Source organism: Cimex lectularius, unplaced genomic scaffold, assembly GCF_000648675.2.
Source record: "Cimex lectularius strain Harlan isolate CLEC.00 unplaced genomic scaffold, Clec_2.1 scaffold6, whole genome shotgun sequence".
NCBI lineage: Eukaryota > Metazoa > Arthropoda > Insecta > Hemiptera > Cimicidae > Cimex > Cimex lectularius.
The window spans coordinates 894580-921303 of record NW_019392677.1 but is presented as its reverse complement, the minus strand read 5'-3'; the positions used below and the strand labels follow the sequence as shown (position 1 = coordinate 921303).

The 26724-nt window shown below is 33.5% G+C and overlaps 1 protein-coding gene across 2 annotated transcripts in view; it reads left to right on the top strand.

Annotated features, from left to right (window-relative positions):
- The window catches only part of LOC106673835 (ecdysone-induced protein 78C), a 437646-nt gene that overhangs the window by 1981 nt on the left and 408941 nt on the right, over nucleotides 1-26724 (top strand). The window contains exon 2 of one of the 2 annotated variants that reach the window (XM_014406156.2): nucleotides 21907-21998. The exons of the other annotated variant lie outside the window; for it this stretch is intronic. Within the exon in view, the coding sequence (XP_014261642.1) occupies nucleotides 21961-21998 (38 nt within the window). The 5' untranslated portion in view covers nucleotides 21907-21960. The remainder of the gene's footprint in view (nucleotides 1-21906; nucleotides 21999-26724) is intronic. 2 annotated transcript variants of the gene reach the window in all.

Sequence of the window (26724 nt, the reverse complement as noted above, 5' to 3'; positions counted from 1 at the left end):
AGGTGTCCTTATTATTTTTTTTATTAAATGAAATTATTTCATTTAATTAATTACATGGAGTGGATTAGATCAGGATAAGGCTGAAAATGATACTATGTATATGAAAAGCTTCCCAAATAAACTAATAAACAGTTGGAACTGAAATTTTATTGATTTTCAACCTTTGATTACGAAATTCCACCCAAAAAGTACAACGAACCTTGAAATTTGTACAGTTTTTTAATTAATTGATCAATTTTTGTGTTTATAATTTTATTAATAGCTAATTGTTTGGTTGTTTATTTAATATTATATTATTTGAATTGTAGGTTCTTGAAAAGTTTACAGCATGCTTTTCGAAAGAATTCTTTTTTATTCATAATGTTTTCAACCCCTTCAATGAGCCTTCTTCAGTGTTACTACAATTTATTCATTTTATAAAAATAACGGATCATCTTTGATCAGTACGTTTCATGTATGCAAGAATATGAAGCATGGAAGAAACTTTACCTGTAAATTAAAAGTAGCTAACATTGATGAAACGTTAAAAAAAATGTTTTAAATGTGAAGAAATATTGTTTAATTATAAGATTATAATACCATAGAAGGAAAATCGATTTAACCAATCCTTAATCTTCCTTCGTTTAATTTTAATTTTTATAACACGGTTGATATAATAAATTGAGGTATTTGTAAACTTTTAGAATTAATTTGGCAAACACACAGATAATTTAAAAGTTTTGGGTTCGTTTTTTAATTTTTTTGTTGTTGTAAACTTGAAGAATGTTTCAAAATCGAGCAAAACTGAGTTTTCCGACATTGAAAGGTAGTATTGTGTGAGATGGCGAGTTCAAGAACAGCCGGCTTTTTGTTTTCCAACGTCGGAAGCTTTTCGAAAGCGTCCATAATTTAATTTAAGGAACAAAATTAAACTTTTCTACTGTTCAATTCTTTTGTTTTGAAGCTTTATTTTCAACTGGCACAAAAACGACACTCTTCTCTTTTTCTCGTTTCCTATTGGACACAGATTTAAATTTACCATTTTCGTTGCATGTTTGTCAAACCGGCTTGATTTATTCGTTGAACCTTGAGAAAATCGATCATTAAGCCAAGCTCTCGTAATATTAAGAGAGTGCCTTTGTCAATTCAACAATCTCATTCACTTCTAAATAAATCAACAAGGATTGAGAATTTGAATTTCGAGCCATTGGACGGACAGTTGATCAAAAATTTGATTCGCTTCTTCGCGCTGTTGTCCTGTTTGATATCAAGACTTTGGATCATATTTAACTGGAAGCTATATCTGTTCCCAATATTAAAAGACCAGAGGTAATATCGTTCACAAATAATTGATTCAATATTTTTATACTTACGATTAGTTTTAACTTACTTAAATGAAAATCTACGCACAAAACAAAAAGACAAGACCTCAACCGAAGATAAGGACAACTCAGACCCCTACTTGAATCCAAATCCAGAATGATTATGTACCATAAATTAACAATACATTTATAAAGCACCTAGACACCACAAGTAGACTGATTTGGACTTATGGATTCGAGCTGTGGGGTTGAGGACGGATGTGTAAATGTAGGATATAAGTTGGGGCAAAACTAGGCAAATTTAATAACATATTGATAAACATAGAGAGAGATAAACATCACCGATTTCCTCTGAAATCGCGTGTTTTTAATTCATTCTGTATGACCTTTATAAAAATAGTAAATAGGAAAGGACTAAACAATATGTAAAAGCTGAAGGTTTTTATTGAAGAAAAATAAGGCTAGTAAGGCAAGTAAAATGAAAAAAGAGAACAATATGCATCACTGTCTGGGTACTCGAAGCACCAGAATTTCTGCATCAAAAGAATGCATACTAGGCATCTGAGAAAAATTGGCATCAACCAACACGGTATGCGTAGATTCTGCCAACAGGGGAGAAAACCCTCTATGTTCTATCAGATTGCGATGCTATGTTGCGCATTTTGAGAAAGATAACCTTGTCATATAGTCAAATTTGTCGACGTAGAGACTCAAGGGTGTACTATAAGTCCAGGAGAGATGTTTTTAAGAGTTTGTAGAATAGCAGCCCCTCGAATTTGTAATTAATCAAAGCAAATTAATAGACAAATTCACCACCGAAAACGACATAGTGACCATCGTCTACTGTCACCACATCATCAAAACTGCGAACATGTCGAGAATTCCAAAAGAATAGAGCCCTTAATTCATACCATTTTTTCGTGATTTTTTTTAAATTTTTTGGACGATTTTGTTGTTTTTATTGTTTTAGTCAATGGTGTTTGAGTTTACAGCGTTAAATCTATAATACTACAAAAAAAGGAATATTTTCATGATTAACTTGAACAGAAGGATCTTCGCTGTGGTCACAACAGAAACAATTCTTTAAGTTTTTGCCGAGCTTTCAACGATAATATCGTCATCATCAGGGCTTTAACTCGATGAGTATTGAAATATATTTTTTTGAGAGCAAGAAACTGCATTTACAATAAAATTAATTAAAATTAGGTGAAGATCAGTATTTTCTTCAGGTACATTAAAATAACACAATTGAGATTAGTTAAGCTTTATTTTGAGTTGGACTGCATATAGACAATTCAAAATAAAAGTGCCAACTTATAACAAAAGGGACGTGAGGTTCAGGTGGCTTTTGCAAGTTGAAGCCCTGACGATAAAATGGTCGAAAGCTCGGCAAAAACTTAAAGAATTGTCGTGACCTCATCGAAGATCCTTCTGTTTAAGTCGTTCAACAAGCAGGTCGATACATTATCTCATCTTTAATTTTCACGATTCTTTTAGTACGCAGTCCATATTAAAAAAAAAAGAATAATACAATTTATTTTGCTATTAGGCAAGGACTGAGCGACAATTCGCAAAACCGAGTGTTTTTTCGTAGGACAGGGGCAAGGTAAAACACTGTGGCCGGTTTCAATTGTTTCTGAAAGCCACCCTCTCTGGAAGATATTGCGGGAGACAATAGGGATATATCTGAGGAACGGTGAAGAAGTGGGCGGGCAAATGTGATTGTCGGTCTGAATTGGGTTTTGATCAATAAAGCACTTCAGAGGAGCCCAGTCACTCGGCATCTTCACCCGACGGGGCTTCTTTATTAATGACCCTTTGAGACTTTTATCCTACAACGGATGTTGGCCCGGTGGTGCTTTTCAGCCCTAAAACTAGGACGGAAAACGGAAAAAATATATCAGTCTTTAGAAAATCTTATAAACGAAAAATATTTGAAGAGTACAGTCACTTATGTCATGATTACTTTAATACATGATCAAATTATGAAACAAAATACTGTCAGGTAGGATTTTTAAAGGGTTTTCCACATTAAATTAATGTCCCATAAATTTGATTTTGACAAATGGGCTTCAACGAAATTTAAAGCAAATATGCTATTGCAATGTGCATAATAAATGTCATAAAAAAATCTCCCCAAGAATTTTGTATCTAGGACAGTTACAGAAAATTTGTGTTTTATAAAGAAGTTATGGGCCGACGTACAGACGAGGATATTGCCAGCCCTCTTCGTCTTCCTTTTTTTTCTGGTATTTCACGCGTATTTTGTTTTAAACTGCAGCCATTTGAGCATCTCGATCTGATTACTCTCTGTTTTTATATGAACACTAGGAATCAAGAAATTATGTTAAAGAGGAAAGTAAATTCAGTTGTTACTGACAATCGTTCGACCTATTTTAACCTCCTTAATCATGGCCTATATTAATTTCACATTAATAAAAACATATTTGTACAATTGATTTAACAATCAATATAACTTATTACAAAAAATCTTAACTATATTTACAAATAATTAAGGTTTTTAGTTGAGATAAAAAAAGTCAGTGTCACGAGCGGGATTCGAACCCACGACCTTTGGCTAAATACGCCGCTGCTCTACCACTGAAGTCACGATAGCTCAAGTGGTAGAGCAGCGGCGTATTTAGCCGAAGGTCGTGGGTTCGAATCCCGCTCGTGACACTGACTTTTTTATCTCAACTAAAAACCTTAATTAATTGAATGATATTAATTGGCCAAGCGGACCACGAAAAATAGTGAATATATTTACAAACTGACATATTTAAGATTAACAAGACCTTCATAAATTGAACTTAAGCCCATAGTATCTGTTTGAACGCTACAATTATTATTTTCTACTTTAACGTGTAGAACCTCTTTTATTGTTCTTCAGAGTAATTGACACTTTTTTAATTTTTTCAACAAAACAAAATTCAAATTTCTGCCAGCTTGATGTACGTTTTTTTAAAGTCCGCTACCAATTCTGGATTAATTGTCACAAGATGTGTGACGTAGATTTTATAAAAACATTTTTTTTAAATCTTGCCAATTTTCGATCTTTATTGAGTTCATCTTCAGGGCCTCGGTTTTATAAACATTGTTTAAATTATACAAATACATGTAAGTTGTGAAAAAATGAATTTATGCAATGCTACAAATTTCCGACCACATGACCATAAAGTCTATTTTTTATTCTCTGTTTTGTTTGACCAATGTATTTTATTAAATATTCTCTACACGAGAACTATATACAGGATTCGATAAATTCAACTTTTCCTCTATATTCTTGAATTCAGTATATTAAGAGCTTATTTTATTCTTATATTTGTAACAACTGATGTCGGGTACGTATTTTTTTAAATCAAATATTTTAAATTGAGCAAAATCACCGGGACATACAGTATATTTTAATTATGATTGTTCATATTTCTATCAGTTTTCTCACCGGTTATCATCATTGAATCAATATCTAAAATCAATTAACCAATGTTTTTGGGTAGTTAGTATTTCTTAAAATTCGGAAAGCGCGCTTTTTAAATTCACTTCAGAAGCAAGTCCTTAATGTCTAAACTCTATGTATCAAATTATTATCACAATTCAGTTTTTGTCCAAAACTGTGAGATTTCTTTTATATACTACCTATGCATCAATGTGCCTGGACTTCTGATCACTTCCACAACTAAACAGACACTAGAGATAATATTTTCGACTTCGTGCGTGAATTTTCTCATGATAACTATTAAAAAGGTTAAGGAGATTTTTTAAATTATCCTTCGTAAAAATCGATAAGAGTCATCAACGTGCTAACTAAAATTAAATTTTTAAGTAAATGAACTATAAAACTAAAAAAAATGAGGTTAATATTATAAATGTGGTGTTTAGTGACCGTTAATGATTATTTGGTGATCGTGAGATGCGGTCTGGTGTGACGTAGATTTTATAAAAACATTTTCTTTATCGAGCCAACGTTTCGAACTTTGTTGAGATCATGTTTAGAGCCTGGGATTTAAAAACATTGTTTAAGTTATAAAAATATATGTTGGATTTGAAAAAATGAATTTATACAATGCTAGAAATTTTAGATAAAAAAAATTGAATTTATGCAATGCTAGAAAATTCAGATAAAAAAATGAATTTATACAATGCTAGAAATTTTAGACTCAATCAGAGTATTTGTACTCACTAAAAATGATTTCTGTGTAGATGTGTCATTATTGTGTGTCGTATTGAGAATGCCAGTGAGATATTGATGTTTTATGTTTATATACTTTGGATTTTGAAAGGGTGGGGAAGGAAGTATGGTTAGAAAGACATTTTTATATGAGCAGTCGGCTTCTTTGAGGTAAAAGGAGCCGACAATGAGAAAAAATGGGTATGGTTCGGCTTGATGATCTTTTCAGGATTATATAGACGGGCATAATTTGGGAAAGGAAAGCCAAATTGTTGAAAAATTAGACTATGTAGAAATGTTTTATATGTGGAATGTGATGAATGTTTTATATGTTATATTATATGTTTTGTGTGATGTGATGATGATTTATGTATGTTATCGATATTAAATTTGATTAATGATATTGGCATAGCTGCGACTGAGTTTACATGTGTCTGTTCTGTAATTGATGCTGTGTTTATCTCTGTTGATGTAAACTATTTCTAAAAAGTTCCGTTTATGATTGTTTTGTTCTGTGTGTAATAATTTTGGATTGTTGAAGTCGAAATTGTGTTGTTAAAAACGGTGGGTAGCCAGTGCTGTAGGATTTTTTTTTAATTTCTAGCATTGTACAAATTCATTTTTTTACGTCCTACATGTATTTGTAAAATTTGAACAATGTTTATAAATCCCAGTCCCTGAAGATGATCTCAATAAAGATCGAAACGTTGGCACGATAAAGAAAATGTTTTTCTAAAGCCTACGTCACACCTGACCGCATATCACGATCTCCAAATAATTCTTAATATTACAATTTATCTATAATATTTAATATTTAATTTAAATATTTAATTATCTAAAATACAATCAGTCAAATTATTCATTAGGATATCTGCAAAAATGGGGACAAAACACCTCTCATCCTCACACTATCATTCTGCATATTTTTTTAACATGTGTAAAATAGAGATTCATACATGAGAAAATCACAAGATCAATGAACAATTCAAGCGGCACATTGATAAAATAGCACAAGTTTTTACAGAGTTGGTATATATTCAGGGGAAGTGAACAAAAATTTAATATGGAAAGAACTCAGAAGATCCTCTTCATCTTCATTAATATTCTTTATTTTTTTATGAACGCAAAAAATTTTTTCACATTATATTTATCCTCACACAATGCCCGATATTTGGTTTTAACCCAAAGACTGGAATACGGTGATTACCTTCCACATTCTATGTTTTAAAACTAAGCCTTCTTTATGTATTTTTGGTAGCACGTAAATTCGTGGAAAGATCGTCAAGTTGTTTTCTTGTTTAAATTTGGTTGTATAAAAGTACAAAAACCTTAGTACCGGGACATCCAGCATAAAGCTAGAACGGGGTTTATGAGTATGTTATATTATTTTTTTCATCAGGATCTCTCCTATAAAACCCTGCATTTCAAACGAAGAGAAAAACGTCATAATAAGCAAATGAGCGAGAGAGAGAGAGATAGAGAGAAGAGAGAGAGAGAGAATGAAAGAAAGATAAAAGTTAGAGAAAAGAGTGTAAGCAAGCTTCCTACAAAAAGACAAACAAACGCGTGAGGGAAACACAAAGTTTGAAAACTTGTGTCTCCAATTATTTCAAAAATGTTTAATAATACTTTTGATTTCAAAAATAAAATTTATATAAAATAAATATCACCTTGAAAAACGTCAAAATCTGAAACCACTATCAGTTAATTAAGGTAAATTAATGAAGCTTAAAATTACCCACCCAGGTTCTTTATGTACTTTAGGTAGCCCTTTTAAGGGGAATTGTTTGTTTTTAATCTTAAGCTTTCACTTATGTCGATGCAACTATTTTCTACAAGTTTGTCGACCTATCTATTGTTCTTCTTTTCCAAAACGTATGTAGGCTCCTGTTTAACTTCCTTGTATATATTTTCACCATTTAGTAGGGTTAGCATCTATTCTTTCTATTCGTCTTTATACATTAGAAAATTTCTGTTTCCCTTGTAAACTTTCAAGGAGTTCATTAAAAAATTTCTTGGTTTTCCTAGGAATACAATAATTTTCATGTCGTTATTATTTTTCCTAAAGTAAATACCGTTTCTGATTATGTTAGTAACCTCAGTCCTTTTGCTTTCTACTATCTTCGATTCAATTGATCACTACATCTACATTCGTAATTAGTTCAAATACAAGAAGGTTATTTTATTTAGTTTGATTAAATTTGTGTGTGGTATTTAGTGACCGTTAGTTAATGATTAATTGGAGATCGTGAGATGCGGTCTGGTGTGGCGTAAGTTTTAGAAAAAACATTTTCATTATTGTGCCAACGTTTCGATCCTTATTGAGATCATCTTCAGGGCCTGGGATTTAAAAACATTGTTTAAATGATATAAATACATGCAAGATATAAATAAATTAATTTGTCCGATGCTAGAAATTTTATACTCAATCAAAGTATTTGTATTCACACAAAGCGTTTGTTTCCTGTGTAGATGAGTCATTATTGTGTGTCGTGTTGAGAGTGCCAGTGAGATATTGACGTTTTATGATTATATACAACAATTACTTTGAGTCTAAAATTTCTAGTATTGTATAAATTCATTTATTTCACATCCTACATGTATTTGTTTAATTTTACAATGTTTATGAATCCCAGGCTCTGAAGATGATCTCAATAAAGATCGAAACGTTGGCACGATAACGAAAATGTTTTTCTAGGGGGACCGCGGTAGCCGAGTGGTCAGCATGAGAGACTCTCACGCCGCGGTCGTGGGTTCGATTCCCACCGTCGCCTCTGGCCCTTTTTTCACAATAACCCCCCCAAATTTGAACACACATATATGAATTGTCACATGGCTAATATGCATAGTTCATAACGCAAAAAAAAAAAAAAAAAAAAAAGTTTTTCTAAAACCTACGTCCACCTGACCGCATATCTCGATCTCCAAATAATCCTTAATATTATGACCTGAACTAAAATACAATCAGTCATATCATTCATTAGGATATCTGCAAAAATGGGGACAAAACACTCCCGTTACTACGTTTTCAATTTTACGTACTAACCTGTCAAGCTTCGAAATGCAGTTTTTGATTTGGATATTGAATACATCTTTTTGTATATGCTCAATGCATTTATGTGCATACTACGCCGATATTCCTTGTTTATATATCTCTTGTTTTTACCTCAGTTTGTCAACTGCAGACGCAAAACATACAATACATGCATAAATCATCAAACATAGAAGCCTGGTCACATTCATTACCCCAGAGTACTCGATTTTCCTCGGTTAGCAACCCCCTTCCTTTCACGTTAATAAATTACATTCATTCCAATAAATTAACAGAAACACAATATAGTATTTTATTATACCGTGTTTGTTAAAATCTTAAGAAAGAATACTCAAAAAATTTGGTATCATGATTTTAAATATAATTTTTTTAAATTTATGGTCTTTTGATGTTAAAAAAGCTTAAAAGAAAATATCAATTTTAATTATAGAATCAACAGGGGAGTTAAGCTAATTTTCAGTTTGATACGTTTACCACTTGAATTGCTTCCTTTGAATAAAGGATCTACTGCTTTCGATCGAAAAGGATTTATTATATGCTTCAGCCTTTCACGCAAACCGTATTAAAAGCGTTGTATTTTCTCCTATTAGGGCAACATTCAACCATTCAAAGCTGGCGATATTAGATGATGTAAAATAGAGGGTTTAGTCACCACGACAACCAACAGATTAAAATTTACCAAGCGTGAAATCGTTTTATAAAAAGTGTTCCTATTTTTTTTTTTTACCCCGATAGTAAAATATTTTACAGTTAAGCCATGAATCTGGTTCATTGTTTGTTTAATATTTGATCTAGTTGATAAACGTCACTAGTATCACAATTATAAATTCAGTATTAAATTTAAACCATTTACGTTTTAGTGGTCAATTGACTAAGTTACTTCTTTCAATTAATTACTCTTTTTATGTATCGTCTTTGTTGAGATAAAAAGAGTAATTAATTAAATTTATTTCAGATAAACCTATGACACCTATCCTTCTAGATCGGCCACATAAACCAAAACAAGTATCACAAGAAATACGACAGTTTCCTAAAAAAAATCATCGGATCATGATTTGAAAACAGCTGAAGTTCTTCAAGACTTTTCAAAAAAGCAGTCGTCTTTCCGACTTCTTTATGTAACGAAATTTTGAAAACTACACACTTTTCCATACAATGGAAACTTTCCTACGTTAAAATGATCCCAAACCCCCATATGAATTTAAGCACCTCAACATCATATCGTCCTATTAGTTACTCGTTCCTTTCAAATTATTTGAAAAATTAATTTATAAAAGAAGTATCTTTATTGCTACTTCAAACAACATCGTACCAGACGAGTAATTTGGCTTTCGAAATTATCATTTTACTACTCATCAACTTCACATTGGAACAATCTTTGGAAAATAAAGTTTAACCCCACCAAGTTACAACGTCGTCAGACTTCTCCTTATACTTATACAGTGAACCTCAATTCGAAAAAGTTAACTATTTAGAACTTACATTTGATGGAGGACTAATTTGGATTCACAGATACAATTAAAAAAAAAGGACACTCAACAAGCTATTTAAACTGCACTATTACCTACTCAACCGACAATCAAAATTACCATTAAAATCAAAACTTTCGACATAAACATACAGTCTCAAACCTATTTATTTGACTGGTGCCAAACTTATGGATCGGCCAAATATCCCAATATTCAAAGATTATAAAGTTTTTAATCCAAAATTTTGAGGCTAATTGTTTCTGTTCCTTTTCCGTAAATAATAACACACTTCACAGAGATCTTCACACACATGCCAACAGTTTTTTCATTCCTCAAAATACATTACAGACGTTTTTAGAGTAAATTACAAAATCTCACAAACACACGAATACGATTACTCCAGTTCCCACAATTACCTCGTAAACGTCTGAAAAAATATGGATAAGAGACCTTTTAAATGATTAACATAATTTTTTTAATATAGAATGGCTGCCAATTGGTTTCTGTATGAAGCCCGTAATGCCACAACAAAAAATTGACATCCAATCTGCAGGGTATATAATACATGTACAATTGTAGACAGAAATAAATGAAGTAAAAAAAAACAACTCATAAATAAAATTAATTACAAATACCTCTAGAAGACTGCGACAAAATTACCACATGTTTTTGAATATAGAATAAAAAATTCATATTTAAAAGGAACGCTGAAAAAAGGGAACAAGTTACACATTACTTAGAAGATCAGGATGAAAGGACGAAACTATGACGTAACATGAATGGAACTTTATAGGTGTTCGGTTTCCGTTTATTTTCATGAGAATACGGAAAATTGTAATAGTGAGTAGAGACAAACACGAAATATTTAGGCTCAAATGTATTCGCTAGTTGATCCTGAGAGAAAAAAGTAAGCCAAAAATAGACAAAAACGCCATCAAAAGGAAACCTGAACTTAACCGACCATGTCGAATATTTCAAAAATGTCGAAAAATACAAGATAATAAATTGTTTTATTTTTATGGCCGGCTTGTCGGCCGAGTGAATTTGGAAGTGGAATTAAAGAATAGTAGAACTTTCCATTCCATGCGTTCTTTGTTCATAATGGATGTTTGACCGGCCGTAGGTCGAACTATCCAGCGTCGTAAGTTCATCGTTCTTCGCCAATGTTCAAAACACCCATGTTGAAACATGTGAAGCATCCGACTTACTTTTTAATATGTCGTCTTTAATCTTAGTTATAACGGATTTTTCGTAATCGGTGATGGCTGAAAAGTCGTCGATTTTGCTCCGACTTTGAAAATTAAATTCTTCCAAGCTTACGCATTCGGGTGAAGTGCGCTTTTTGTAGAAATCGATGAGGATATTGAAAGCCATTTTATTACCGAGGTATTCGGCCCACATTTTGGAGAAAGTCTGAGGAAAGAAGTTGCCGATTGTAAATCGCACGCCGTCACTGTTTAATATCAATTCATCCCTGGCATGATTAGTGATCAGTGTTTTCAGATTTGCATGATCGTCCACCAGCTTTTTGATGAAGTCTTCGAAGTAAAACGCGTACAGAATTTGTTCACTGACATTCGTCCCTTGCATTAGGCACTGTTTAAAATAATCTTTTTTTACAGCGAGGAAATGTGTTTTGCAAGTGGTTGATGCCTTTTTGAGTCTCTTGCTCGCCTGTTTGTGTTGGACATTCTGATACTCGTGGTTTATCGACGCGACATTGGTTTCAAATTTCAATATTTTTCTTTTTTGTATTTGTGTGTGTAGTGAGCGTCTGACTCGCGTTGCTGCCTTGACAAAACTGGTCATTTCTAAATTCCTTTCGTGCAAGGTGGCAAGGCGTTCTTTCATTACAGCCAGCTTCTTCTGCAAATTTTCCAAGACCATTCTCCTCACGATTTCCTTCCATTTAAGTCCGTTTATCGCGATGGAAAGTTTTTGAACGAAGAAGAAATTGTTTTCGGTTATGCCGCTGAAGACGTGAAGGCAGTCTACGAGTTTTTTTGAATTGTCTTGAGAAACGGATTGCATTCTGTTATATCTCGACACAACGTATTTGTGATTCGTTGCGATGATTTTCTCGCTTAGTTTTCTCAGTCTCTGCTTCAGCCGAAGGTCGAGAGCGCCTTCTTTAACCTCCGCGTACGTGTCGAAGGATTTTATGTAAGAGACTTTCTTTACGTTGTCATCTCTCCAAGATTCGTTCAGGTACGTATCCATCTCTTGGTGGATATTGATTCTCTTTCTGTCTAGGTAGATTAATTTTCTTATCAAGGCAAAGTTTTTGGAGTCTAAGTCTTTTATAACTTCCGCTAACGCTTTAGTGTAGGTCAATGCGAGGTGTCGTGCCTTGGAATGAACGCGCAAATTACTTTCGGCTTTAGCCACTCTAACTATTTCCGGTAATCCGATATGTTTTTCTAGATAAGAGTTATCCATTTTTTTCTTGAGGTTGCTGTTAAGACGATGGGCTGTCTGATAGTCGTTCATAGTCTTTGTCCATTGTTCATAAAACTCTTCTTTCGATTTGCCCGTTTTCGTTCTAATTTTCTGAACACTTTTGATTTTTTTGTCCAGTTTCAAAAGCTTTCTTATAAAAGCCTTCTTTTGAAACGGCTTGGGTTTCCTTTTCTTTGGTTTTTTGTCAGGCGATGAAGTTTCTGTGGTCGTCAACTCATCTTCTTCATCTTCGAGTGATTCGTCCGAGCACGTTGACTGTAAGTCGAAGTTCATTGAAGGATTCATGCTCATCATTCTGTGCTTGATAAAATCCAGGATCGAGCTGTTCCTTTTTTCAGGCCCAAGATCTAAAGATATACGCGGTTTTCTCGACAACATTGAAATATCGCTACCTCGCCTATCGAAATCATCATATTGCGGAACTTTCGGTATTTCTCTGAGTTGAAACGAACCGGCATCACTATCCATTTTGAACAAGTTCTACTATCTTTTCACTTAAGATTTAAAAATTTATATAGCATATAAATAGCTTAATTTTAATAAGATATTTACATGAGATTTACTCGCAAACCTATTTCACTAGTTCAACTACTTCATTTATTATAAATATTGAAAAAAAAAACATATGATTTACTCTAATCATAAGAAATTGGCAAATTGAATAATATTTCTAAAGGGTTACAACAATATTGGTTGTTATTTGTTGAGATTTTATTTATTTCAATCAATTTTTGAGCTCAGTTCAATCGGCTCAAAGCTAGAATTGTTTAAACAAAATTTTAAAAAATCCATTATATTTAGTGGTCTATTGACCAAATTACTTCATTCAATTAATTAATCTTTTTTTTGTAAGGTTTTGGTTGAAATGAAAAAGTTAGTGCCACGAGCGGGATTCGAACCCACGACCTTCGGCTAAATACGCCGCTCCTCTACCACTTGAGCTATCTTGACTAACGATTTTAAAGAATGTCAAAAACATAAACTACAAGAGTCATGATCATAATTGATTGTGTCTTCCATCAACCACCAACCATTTATCATTAAAGGAAAACACGTTTAGCAACACAGGTTTTCCTCATTCACCCGACCTGGCACCGTCCGATTTTCATCCCTATCTGACATACGAATGTTTTACCGCCGAAATGAAATCGAGACGATATTATAATTAAAAAAAAAAAAAGACGCATGTTGCGCTTTCATCACGTCATCATAGCGATTAATGTAGAAAATTGTAATCATCAAAACTCACACAGACGCGCGCGCACACACAATAAAGCAGCACGTACACACAAGTATAAAAACAAGTTTCTCGGTTTATTTTTCATACCAAAAGATATTCTCATGAAAGTGGAATAAAATTAATTCTTCATTTCGTATATTGATTATTTACTTTATATATGTGTGTACGCAAAATTTGACAAGAGACCAACAAAAACGTACATCATATTTCTTGAGTTAAATTTCATCCCAACACATAATACATATAAATGTGTATAATACAGTTTTTATTAAGTTTAAACATTCGTGATACTGGAGTAGTATTTTTGGTTACTACATTTGCTACTATATATGCTTTTTCAGCACTTTTAACTACCTTCCTGGGGAATAGTCAAAAGCTTGTGTGACCATTTGACGCACACACCTTGATTTATTCCTTAGCGTCTGAGATATGTCGCATTTGATCATATCGTAGAGAAGTTTTTCTTCTTTTTGTATCGCGTCCTTCAACGACGTGAAATCCTTCTCGGAAAAGTTCAAAGAAACCTCCTTCTCGTTTTCCAAAATGGAATTGAAGAACAAATTGGTGCGTAAGTACGACAACACGACTGACAGGTTTTGGTTGTAATCTTGTAAATTTTCCATTAAAGGAACGTTCCATGGGTGTGTGGTAGTAATCTGATCCGACGAAAGCGTTGGCTTCAACCTTTTGTCATTCCCAAAGTCCAAGTCCCAAAAATTTTTAACCGTCTTAAGGTAATGAGTGAAAAAAGAATATTCCTCGTAAGCACGTTTCGAGGCTGTTTCCATTTCTTTGAACAAATTAATTTTTGTTCTCATGTAGGTTTTTGTCAAATCAGTTTTGACTCTGTTTAAATCCTCTCGCTTTTCTTCGTTTTTCAAATCCAAGAGCGCTTTCTCCACTTCCGACTTAATTTGCTGTTTTTGCAGTCCTTCATTCATTTTTGTCACTCTTATTTTTATATGTTTGAGAGTTCGGAAATAACTGTAGTATTGCTCCAAGCATCGGATTCTCTCTGTTAAGTAGATGTGTCGTTTGGTACTGGTTGTCAATTTTTCGTTGAGTTTTTCTTTCTCTTTTGCCTTCAATGAGTACTGATACCGGGCTTCCACCAATTCTGTGATATGATACACCACAGATTGGACAATCAATGACGTCACGAATCTATAAACAGAAAGAATCTCTTCGACGTTGCTGTAGAAGTCGAACCTTCTAAATCTATCCTTATTTCTTTTAATTATAAATCGAAGTTCGGAATCATAATTCATCTGTTTTCGGAATAAATCCGCCTTAAGTTCTAGTTCTTTATGCTTCCTTATTGAATAACAAGTGTCACTATAATCACGGACAAACTCTCTATTTTCTGACAACTCTATTTTTCTTTGTTCAATTCTAGACGCCATTAATATCTTTAATTTTTCAAATCTCCTTCGATTGTGAAATTTAATCTTTGCTAGCAGATTTCCGTGATTCCGTTTTATTTCGGTAAATGTGATACCTTTTGTGAAGCTTTTTTTTAACGACATCATTTTGATGTTTTTAGACATAAACATGGTATTTCTAATTTGGCGGCCTTCCTCCCAATCTCTCGTTTTGGATGTGAAGTATTTTACTTTGTACTTCTTGGAAAGTATACAGTTGCGTGTCTGCACTTTAATTAGCCTGTTCATAATAATTTTCCAATCTGCGTATAAGCTTTCCTTTTTAGCCTTTAGCTTCTCGATATATAATTTTAATGCTTCGATTTGTTGTTCTTTTTCGGCTAGTTTGCCTATATAGATAAAACTTGAAAATCTCTTGGATCCATGGATTGATTTCCTATTCTCATATTGTACTGACTTCCTCGAGAGCGGACCATCGTCCCGGACTTCAGTTGGTTTTATCGATTTTTTTCTTGCGGACAAAACATTACTTTCAGAATATTGTTTCATAGTCGGTTAAAACAACAAACAATCTGTTTAAAGATACTAATACCCGATACTAAAATGTATCAAATGATCTACAAACACCAAGTGCCACCTAAAACGAACCGTAACGATATACCAGCTGATTGGCAACGTTTGTTTAACATCACGTGAAAACCAACGTATGATTGAATTTATAAATTTAAAAGCCAGACTTTTAATGTATGTACTGCTTCAACAATTCAAGATTGCAATAATTTTTTTTCAATCTTAAAAATATAATAACAAAACAACAATTAACCAACGATCAACAAGCAAAGAATGGCTTTTTCTCATGTTGTCACAACAAGGGCACATAACATCAACAAAAAACCCGCTTTTTGAAAGGATTGGATCAAAACCGCTCACTCAGTGAAATGAAGCAGATCTTATTCATGGCTCATCGCCCTCGTTTATCTTACCCATAAATTACTTTCAAATTCTCCAACTTTTTTCGGGTTTTTCGACTTTTGGAGTATCAGGTCAGAGCCAATTGTAAAGCTTGATTTTCGGGATTACATGGTTGTTAAGTTTTATGAATGAAATGACGAACTGTTCAACCCTTTTCTATTATTGAAAATAATAAAATTTAGTAAAAAACAAAACATTAAAGGAAGAAGGTTGAATAGTTCGCCATTTCGTTCACATAACAACCCTAATTTCACTACCTTTTCCTTGCGATCACCTGTTGATGGTAACCAGATCTGTAAGCACTTTTGATTTAAAAACAATCTGAAATATGTCTAAAGATGGACATAATTAAGTTTTTTTGACAAGCGATCTCAAATTTCCTTGAAGACCGACTCAGTCCTAATGTTGTCAAGGACTGTAGCAGTTTTTTTTTTCTTTTTAATAGACTCAAGGTCGTTGTTACAGTCATTGGCAGTGTTGGGACTGAGTCCGTCTTCAAGGAAATTTAAGATCGCCTGTAGAAAAACTTAAATATGTCAATCTGTAGGCATATTTAAGATGATTTTGCCCTGATGATGACCTTAAAAGGTTAAAAGCTAGGGAGTAACAAATTTGCTTTCGCTTTCAAGACCATACCTTGATCCCGAGTGCTTGTGAGTAAAAAAGTGGTCAATATTTCTAATACCGAAAACAGAGAAATATTTATAGTGGTAGAATAAAATAAACGTGTAGGTTTAATTACCTACAATATCATTCTAACATATGTTTCTTTAAAAATTTAGATTTTATGGTGTAGAATAGTTAGATTAGTTAGCTAGTAGTTAGTTATTAGTTTTTTGTTCTTTTTTAACCCAACAATGGTAACTTTATCGGAAATTACTCAAAACATAAAAAAAAGGACGTCGTTTCCCAGCGGAAGATATTCATCAGAAATAAGTTACGTCGACAAATTAAAATTCGCAATAGAATGGGCAAGAAAAGAAGCACAGCGAAAGGAGCGGGTGAGCCTACCTCGAGAAAAGAGTGCCGATAGAGACGAAGACGATGAACTCATTGTTGAAACGGCAAGCACATCAGACACAGAGAAATTGACAAAACATAAAATCATTAGAAAAATACTACAGACTGAACAAAGTTTAAAACAGGTAGAAAAGAAAACGGAAAACTTGATACATGACCGTGTAAAGTATTATATTTATTGGGAAGACATGATGGATCGGATTAGAGTTGCCAAAAGAAAAAATTGTATTCTTAAAAAAAAAAGTGAACTGTTGAAGTTAGAAGTTAACCGCGGTCTTTGGGAATCGGTTCGACTCGAAACTATTGATTTATGCAATAATGAACACCTTAGGTCGTTTGATTTACAGAAATTGTGCAACAATACATTACAAGGGTTACTCGACGAGATGGATGTCGAATCGATGCAATACAATCAAACGAGAAAAAACTTGGTGAAGGAGCGTTACGTACAGATTGACAAATTGGCCACTTTGTTCGTCGAGTGTAGAAAGGGTGGCATGAACGAAAATGAATTCGATCTTCTCGAATATGGCCGACTGCTCAAGAGAAAAGAGGAAAGGCTGAAAGCTATCTGGGTTAGCAGATATTCTGAGTTGAACGAGCAAATTAAAAGGGCCACAAAATCTCCTATCCTAGCTAGGGTAAAACAATGTAAAATAACCTCAAATTTGAATGTGGTCGAGTTGAGAAAGGTTATGGAGGAATACAAGGACCTCATTAACAAAAACTTCTCAAATATTAACAGTCTAACGCGCCAGCTATACGAAAAACTGTGCCATGAAAGGCATGCTAGAAGATTGAAGGAATTACACGAAGCGCAACTGATGTCCGCCAAGGCTCGGATATTTCAGAGTAAGGAGAAATGTTCCGAAATGAAAAGGTTCATCCCATCCGGTAAAGTAATAAGAGAAAACCTGACGAAAGCTTTACGTAAAAGAAAAATGCTTTGTTATAAACACACGAAAATATCCATTGAAAAGGAGTATATGGCGGCCAGAAAAGAAAAGGCCATCGAGAAAGTGGAAGATTCGTGGGACGAAATAAAAAAATTATTTTTTGAAGGGAAACGTAGGTGCTTCAAACAAATACACGCCGCTATGGAGTCGCAAAAGCACCAAAATCTTTCTCTATTAATCTTCGCGCAAACAATAGAAAACTGGTGGAATCTGCATTTAATAAAAGAGCCCCATGAAGAACAAAACGAATTCTCATTTCCTGAAAGAGGTGTCACACTTTCAACTGTAATAAACCCAATACCAACAATAGATTACCTTGAAAAAGAATACAAAAAAACCATTACTCTTTATGACTCTGCTCTCAGGATATACGTTCAGCATTTGCAACTGGCTTGTATTGACGAAAGCGATCTAGGTTTGAGCAAAAAGAAAAGAAAAATTGTCCAAACTTATAATAAAATCGTCAACGAGGAGAAAAGGGTGCTTTCCTTAATTCAAACAGACATGGAAAATGCAGGTAGGGGCACGTAAAACGCATTAGGACGTCGCGGTTTTCTTTACGCAGAGCACTTCGTTGCATTGCATAAAATCTTGTGGCTGGAACGGCGAGTCATAAAATAAGCAAAGTCCAAACGCCTGCAGGGATTTCGTAGTGTTATTCAACGAGAAAAAACCCACAGACCATCAAATAAAAACAGTTGTAGAATTTAAACATTATACCTGTAAGGGGTGTTCTTTTTTTTTCGAAGATTTTGTTTACCTCAAGATAGCGCACAGATCGAACAATAGAACAAATTAAAAACCACGGAAAAAATTGTTTACGTTCTGCAACGCATTGATTCTGCAACGGGTTGATGAAAATTTATAAATGAACACTCTAGATCAAGGTATGGTCTTGAAGAAAAAGAAAGCAAATTTAGTTGCTAATGCCTAATTAAATTTGCCTTCCTCTTCTTCAAGACCATACCTTGATCCAGTGTGTTCATAAATGAAAACGTGTTCGATACTTCTACCACTGAAAATTTATATAAATCCTATTTCCCCGTTCAAATTTTTTAGCATTATTGAGCAAGACAGTTTTTACATTTTAACGCTAGTTTTAATACCGATAAACATTTGCTCGTACAGACAATTGCCGTTCCATCATTTGCATGCTTAATTGCATATATTTTTATCTCTTAGGGCCTGGGTTTCATTGACGGACGATACACCATTAGCTAATCGAAGCGGCTGACAGCTATTCGGACGGGTCCGGGCAAAAATAGCGACCATAGGTGAGCCATGGAAAATGTTTCGTATTGATTAGCAATTTGCATATTTTATTAAATTCCATATTACGCCATTCTGTAAAAGAAGTCGTGTTTGTATAATTAGTACAATTATTGCATTAAATTATTATCGATGTAAATAAAAACTTTCGATTATTTAATTTTTATGTAAGTATTGGTTGAGATAAAAAAGTCAGTGTCACGAGCGGGATTCGAACGACCTTCGGCTAATTAATCACAATAAGTTATTTGTTCAATCGGATCACGAAATCTAATGGATTTAATAAGTAAAATGAAGTATATCTTCACTAAAGCTCTTCGTGGCCATTTCATTTGTCGCCGAGAATCGAATAGATTACAGGCCATTTGAAAAACGGCAAAAAGGAGGGAAAATTCGAGCGGTGGGTTGAGATGAGAAGTTGGTGTCCGAGTGGATCGAAGTCACGATAGCTCAAATGGTAGAGCAGCGGCTTATTTAGCGGAAGGTCGCGGGTTCGAATCCCGCTCGTGACACTGACTTTTTTTTATCTCAACCAATATTTTTTTTTTCTGACCTTACTTTATGCATTGGCCAAAGAAATAACTTTATGAAACCCGATGAGGCGGAGACGACCAAAGGGGCCAGGAGGATGACCAAAGCCGCCCACGCCAACGCAGCGGGACTAGAGGGCTTTATAAAAATCAAGCGCTCCGACAACGACCCCCACTCGCTCCCCGACCACAACCACCATACCCAACCTAGCCTAATCCCCTAATTTAAATTTCAATGAAAACACGACTGGTGACCAATACCTTACATAAAGATTAATTAATTGAAAGAAGTTATTTGGTCAGACCACGAAATCTGGTGGAGTAAATAAAAGCATTCATTCGTTCAAATAACTTTTAATTTGTATAGTAGTCCTTCGTGTTATAATTTGTCGAAGAGAAACATAAAAAAAAAAAACAACCTCCAGTCGCTTACATTTTCTTCACTAGACATAAAGTGATCTGTAACTTTTTGGACTTAGTCTGAAAAGATGTTGGCCGTACCATTAGAGATAATTTTTTTGAGTATTAGTTTCTCCAATAGTTTAGAAGTTAACAAGCCAGGAAGTTAGATCGGTAAGATGATGGGGATTTTTATTTGGTTTGGAGATCCTTTTAATACGATTGTGATCACTTCAATGTTTGGAGTACCAAGCCTGTTTTTGTCTTTATATGCTTAAATATTGTTTAGGTTGTCCATAATATACGTTTTGGCAATTATTAAAACTTATACAGCACATTAGGCTGGATCTCTTATAATTTGGTGGTCTATGTTTTTAAGCCTTGAAACATTATTATTGCAATTTTGTTATGAAATTTAAATTTTATCTTTAATATGTGACAGTTTCAATTAAGCGTTTTAGTTTGGTGGAAGCACCATTTACATATTTTACGGCCCTGAATTTGGTATTTACATTTAAGTCTAATTCTAAATTTACGTCATTTATATGGTAATTATTGTTTTTGGAATAATAATAAAAATATGTGGACCTAATAAAAGCCGAACGCTTGATTGAAGTGCACTAATTTTCTCTCTTGGACCAAATCCCTGATCCCAAAACATCAATAATGTAAAAGTGTTTTCATGTGTAGGAAAGTTTGTTCAATCAGAAATACCGCAGCTGTTTTTTAAATATCTTAGAGATTTATGTTATCAAATCATGACCATTTTTTTTTATCAAACTGTTCTATTATAACAAAATTGAACACCACTTTATTAATCAATTACAACGATGATGGCGGGTTGCACGGCGTCAAGACAAACATTTACGATACACTTGTAAGTCGTGCGGGTTTAGTATATTTGATACTTAGACAAATCGTCGATGATGTAAATAAAAAAAGTTATTTAATAAATAAAATGAGTTAAATATATTACTCAAGTAGAAGTGGATAGTTATTTTTGATAGTCCGTCCGTTTAAAGGATGTTCCCTACATCTATGCCAAGTTAGGACATAAAAGCTGCGATATACGCTTAAACCAAGTCTTTTTGTATATAAAGCATGCTCAAAATAGAGATACAAGTAAGGTTTTTATTTAATAACTTTTATAAATGACAACAAATACAATCTGAAAAAAAAAATTCTATCCGGCAACTATGGTGTATAAGGTAGGACCAACAACCATTTTTCGGCTTCAACATCGAAATATGGGGTCATGAGTTGTCGTGGAAAAAAACGTCCTCAATTCTTCAGAACTTCAAGTTACTTTTCCTTGATAGATGCACTTTGTCTGTCGAGTCTGGGAAAAGTTCATTCGACAAAATGGGCCGTTTCGTTCTCAGGGGGTGAATAGTGGCTCGACAATCTCACCAGTTTCATATCATGATGGCTCGTAATTTTTTTCCGACATTAATTCGTTCGAATAACGAAAAAGCGTATTAAAAACAAATTTCACTTAAACATTAGTACTTTATGTTTGGTTCCCAATTTTGTATAAATGGCTAATAAATGAAATAAATCTTATTTCTAAGATTAAAGACTACAATCCTAGATGAATTTTATAAATATTAATAAAACAATATATTAATGTAAAATCGTAATATATTTTTCGTTTCTATTCAATTTCATGTATTTGTTTTTGTTTACAGGTATCATTGACAGCCACAACTTATTATTATCCAAAATAAGTTACACGTGACACAATGAAGACGAAACAAACAGTCTCATCAAACACATCACGGTAAATTTTATACTTCTGAACATCCTTAATGTAGCTTTTTCTCTTAATTTTAATTTAAATTTAGTGCCGTGGCTGTTTTCGACTAGTTGGATCAGCTCGGTTTACCGTAACACTATTGAGAATTTACAATTTAATTAGTTTGCATACTATTGTGCTTATGAAATAATCGATCATTTAAATCTCGTGAGGAAATAAATATAGGTCGAGGCAATCTTTTCACGACTTATAAATCATATTCTAAAAATACCTGAGCGGTCCATTAATATTTATGAATCAACAATGAATCGATTGTATGCCATCTATCAGTTCAAATTTAATTGTGTATGCGTAATTTATGGCCTTTGGCTTTTTGACAATCGATTTGTAAAGGAATGAAATAATCCCGGCCTGTCAAGTACTGTGACGGACTTGTTAGAAAAATTTAAGTTTGATTAGTAGTTTTTCTCAAGTTAAGCTTTCCTAATGATTTGTGCATGGATAGGTTTAAATCATGGCGACTTAGCAAGAAGGAAAGTACGAGGTATTGCCTGGCACTTAATTTCTATAAATTGCCCTACGTTCCATGGCTGATGTAGGAAATTGTCAATACTTTGATTCAGTAGGAAATTCTTTCTAGTTTCAATTGGTAAAATTATTTTTTTCTTCAATTATAAACATATTTATAAAACGTATTATAAGTTTGACTTACCCTTTTCACTTACACGTGTTCAAAAAATGTATGCTGTAGAACAAAACTGTTTATACGATAGTTTATATTCCCCCCACACTAAATGGTTTGATTAAATTAAATAGATTTTAAAATGGATATCTTATACAAATGTATCATTTAATAACAATATACTTCACAATATCAGGTAATTTATGTGGGCCAATAAATTAATTATTTACTGTAAAAACATGCCTACTGAGTTTCAGACGTTCTTAATAAGCTAAAGAAGTTTTGATGTAAACTGCTGATCCAATAAGTCTTAAAACTTTTGTATCTTAAATTTTATACAAAAATACTTTTTTTTATTCATTTTTTTTATTAAGTTCATACTTTGAATTAGTTTTCTTCCTTCAGTGATTGATACAATTGAAACCAAATATCATTCTACACTTTTTTTTGTACAAACTTCAAATAAAAAATTGAAGAAGGTGTATCACTTTGTTTGTTCATCAACATAAAGATAAAATTATTTATTTTATTTTTATTTTTGTTACCATCTTATGAATGTTTCTTGTTCAAATTTTGATTAGATTTGGGAAGATTTCTTTATGTTTGTGTACTGTTTTTTTTCATTTACTGCATGTGTTTTAAATATGATTGTTTTCTCTTTGGTACTGCTTTAAATGTTCTCTGTTGGTGTTTAATTTTTTTCATGTTGATATTAATAAAATTATATAAGATTTGTAAATGCAGACTACAGACATTCACTCGTTTTTCAATTTTCTCGGTTCAATTCTGAAGATCTGTTATTTTTAACATGCAAAGAACGAGAAAGGGATTTTATTGGAAAAGAATTGTTTTTCGTTGAAATCAATCAGGTTCTTAGGGGTATATAAAAAATAAAATAAATAGAAATAATAATACAGCGATTTTGGCGCTTACTTCCTTCTTTCTCAACCATGATTGGAACTTGGCCTCAGCGTAGTTAAAAAAACTCGGAAATAATAAACAAAGTTTACTTAATTAATAAAGAAATAAATAAATGACCTAAAACTGTAAACTTAAAATTAAGATCTTACCAAAATTTTCCCCTCAGTAAAAGTTTTTTTTTTTTTTTTTTAATTGGTCTTATGATCTTTGCATATTAGCCATGACGAATTCTTATATATGTTGTTCAATTGGGGGTTATCGGGAAAAAAGGGCCAGAGGCGACGGTGGGAATCGAACCCACGACCGCGGCGTGAGAGTCTCTCATGCTAACCACTCGGCTACCGCGGTCCCCCTCTCAGTAAAAGTTGCGTAAATTAAGCCCTAAAATTGAATTGTGCAATAAAAATATGGGACTCTCATTTAAAATAACAATACTAGTGACTTTTCCCAGCTGGATAAGAAAGTCACGTGGTTTCTAGCCAAAATTAACTTGGGATTTGTATTGAACCATTTTTCTATAAAGTTAGTCGTGCCCGAATTAGATGGATGGATTGATACACCCTGTATATTCGTTTCATCAGAAAACCAATAGTTGTTGTAAGCGTCAGTAAATAAAATTACAAAAACATGCTTCATGACAGAAGAATTTTTTCTAATTATAGAAAATTAGTTTGTTTTGGGCTGGGACAAAAGTCTTTCGAACTTATCACAATAGATTAGTAAAATAATAATAAAAAATTGAAGCATAGGAAGGCTTAACTTTCCAGTTACCATAATATGTCTATTACCACAAGCTATGCTGAGAGAACCACGAAGACTAAAAATATAAACAACTTCTTTCATAATAATACGTTATTTAACAATTCTCTTAGTGGTAGAAGTTTTCTAATTGATTATAACGAGTTTCTCTACTACGTACTAAAGATCGTCTCGGCTCGGGCTTTTGTAATTTAAAATCCCAATCAAGTAGTTCTCTCCTAGCCCTTTGCTCAATGGGATAGATCGAAAATAAAACCAATTCGATCAGTAAACAAGTTAATCAGGCTAAAAAATTTCATACTGTCAAAATTTTTGCAAGATATAAACAACTATTTGCCAACGATTGATAAATAGAATTGAGCTAACGAGAAGTTATGAAATTATGTTATTTTATTATACACAGATTAATTGTCGATAAATACATCGCATGTAGAGCACTTCGAATAGTATAAGCAATATCCACTTACAAGAGAAAGTAGACATTAAACGAAATGTCTTTATAAAGGGGTTTAAAGGCGGCTAGAAACTGGGTCAGAGATGACATTAGCTATAAGTCATCTTGTAATCTCCTATCGACCCAAGGAGCGTCGTTGGAAGCTTTTATACTTAATTATACAATGTGGTCTTCCTGGTTGTAATCCCATCTTTACATTAACCTGGCTTTCGACCACCCGAGCCTTGACTTTTGGGACCCAGCTGGGCTAATTACCCGTATTCCCGATGATGAGTCCTTTTCCACTTAATTTCTCCCATTATACATCTAAACATTGGCAAATATTATAAAGAAAGCCTAACGTACACATTTTCTGCCTTAGCTAATTACTATTATATTTTAATAAACTTTTATAATGTTCTATTAAATTTTTATATCGTTTTTGTTAAATCACATAATTAAATGACCAATATTGCATTTTATCCTTATCACTCTCTCTCTCCCTCTCTCACCCCCTCTCTCTCACTCTATCTATCTATCTCTCGCCAATTCTTCTATCAGTATTTTATCAATATCTATTATAATTAGCCTGTGATTATTTTTATACTCGCTTTAAATTCTGTACAGTTTGGTTTGTTGCAATGTTTAAATTCACTTCCTTTGCCCCTAATTGTTTTTTCTAACGCTGTCTCTTTGAGGGTACTTTCACCTCACTATTATCATATCTAACCTACCCTCTCGCTGTGCTCTTGTTTGGGAAATACCATGAACTAGTCCATACAAATTGGTGATTGTTGTACCCGGACAGATAGGTCTGGAGGGGAAAGAAAAGACGTACGAAACGGCTAAGGAGAGATCCGGCTTCGTAACGTCAAAAATATAAATAAAAATGAATATTTGGAGATCGTGAGATGCGGTCTGGTGTGGCGTAGGTTTTCGAAAAACATTTTCTTTATCGTGCCGACGTTTCGATCTTTATTGAGATCATCTTCAGGGCTCAAAGTGTTTGTTTTCTGTGTAGATGTGTCTGTGATCAGAGAACTTTTTTGTTGAAATTCAGACAACAGAAGGTGGCACTCTCAATACGATACATATACACAGAAAACAAACACTTTGAGCCCTGAAGATGATCTCAATAAAGATCGAAACGTTGGCACGATAAAGAAAATGTTTTTCTAAAACCTACGTCACCCAGACTGCATCTTACGATCTCGAAATCATCAGTAACTAACGGTCACTAAACACCACACATAAAAAAATGGTTAAAAGAATCTAGCAGAGTTGGTTGGCTCGATCGGTCGAGAAGCTATCAGCCATAAAGAACACTATTGATAGGTGGCACTGGTAAGTTCTAACTCGTCATCCTCAGCCGATTAAGGATAGATCATGCAAGGGTGAAACACGGACTTTACTTAATTTTTGGGCCAAAGCCGCGTATGTTTCAGGCGCATACATAGAAAGGTTGCTTGATGTGTCCCACTAATTGAAACGTGAAATTCCTTCGGTCTTTGAGCACGACAGCAGGTATTTTCCCCTGTTATGAATTTTGGAGGAGAAAGGGTATTTTATTGTTTGAAGTAATGTGTGCTGTTTAGTGACCGTTAGTTAATGATTATTTGGAGATCATGAGAGGCGGTCTGGTGTGACGTAGGTTTTAGAAAAACATTTTCTTCATCGTACTAACGTTTCGACCTTTATTGAGATCATCTTCAGCGCCTGGGTTTTATAAAATTTCTAGCATTGTATGAATTCATTTTTTTTCTTTCACATCCTACATGTATTTGTAAAATTTAAACAATGTTTATAAATCCCAGGCCCTGAAGATGATCTTAATAAAAATCGAAAAGTTGGCACGAAAAAAAAAGTTTTTCTAAAGCCTTCGCCACACCAAACCGCACCTCATGATCTTCAAATAATCATTGTATGTAGTACTGATAGTAAATGTATTTATTAGC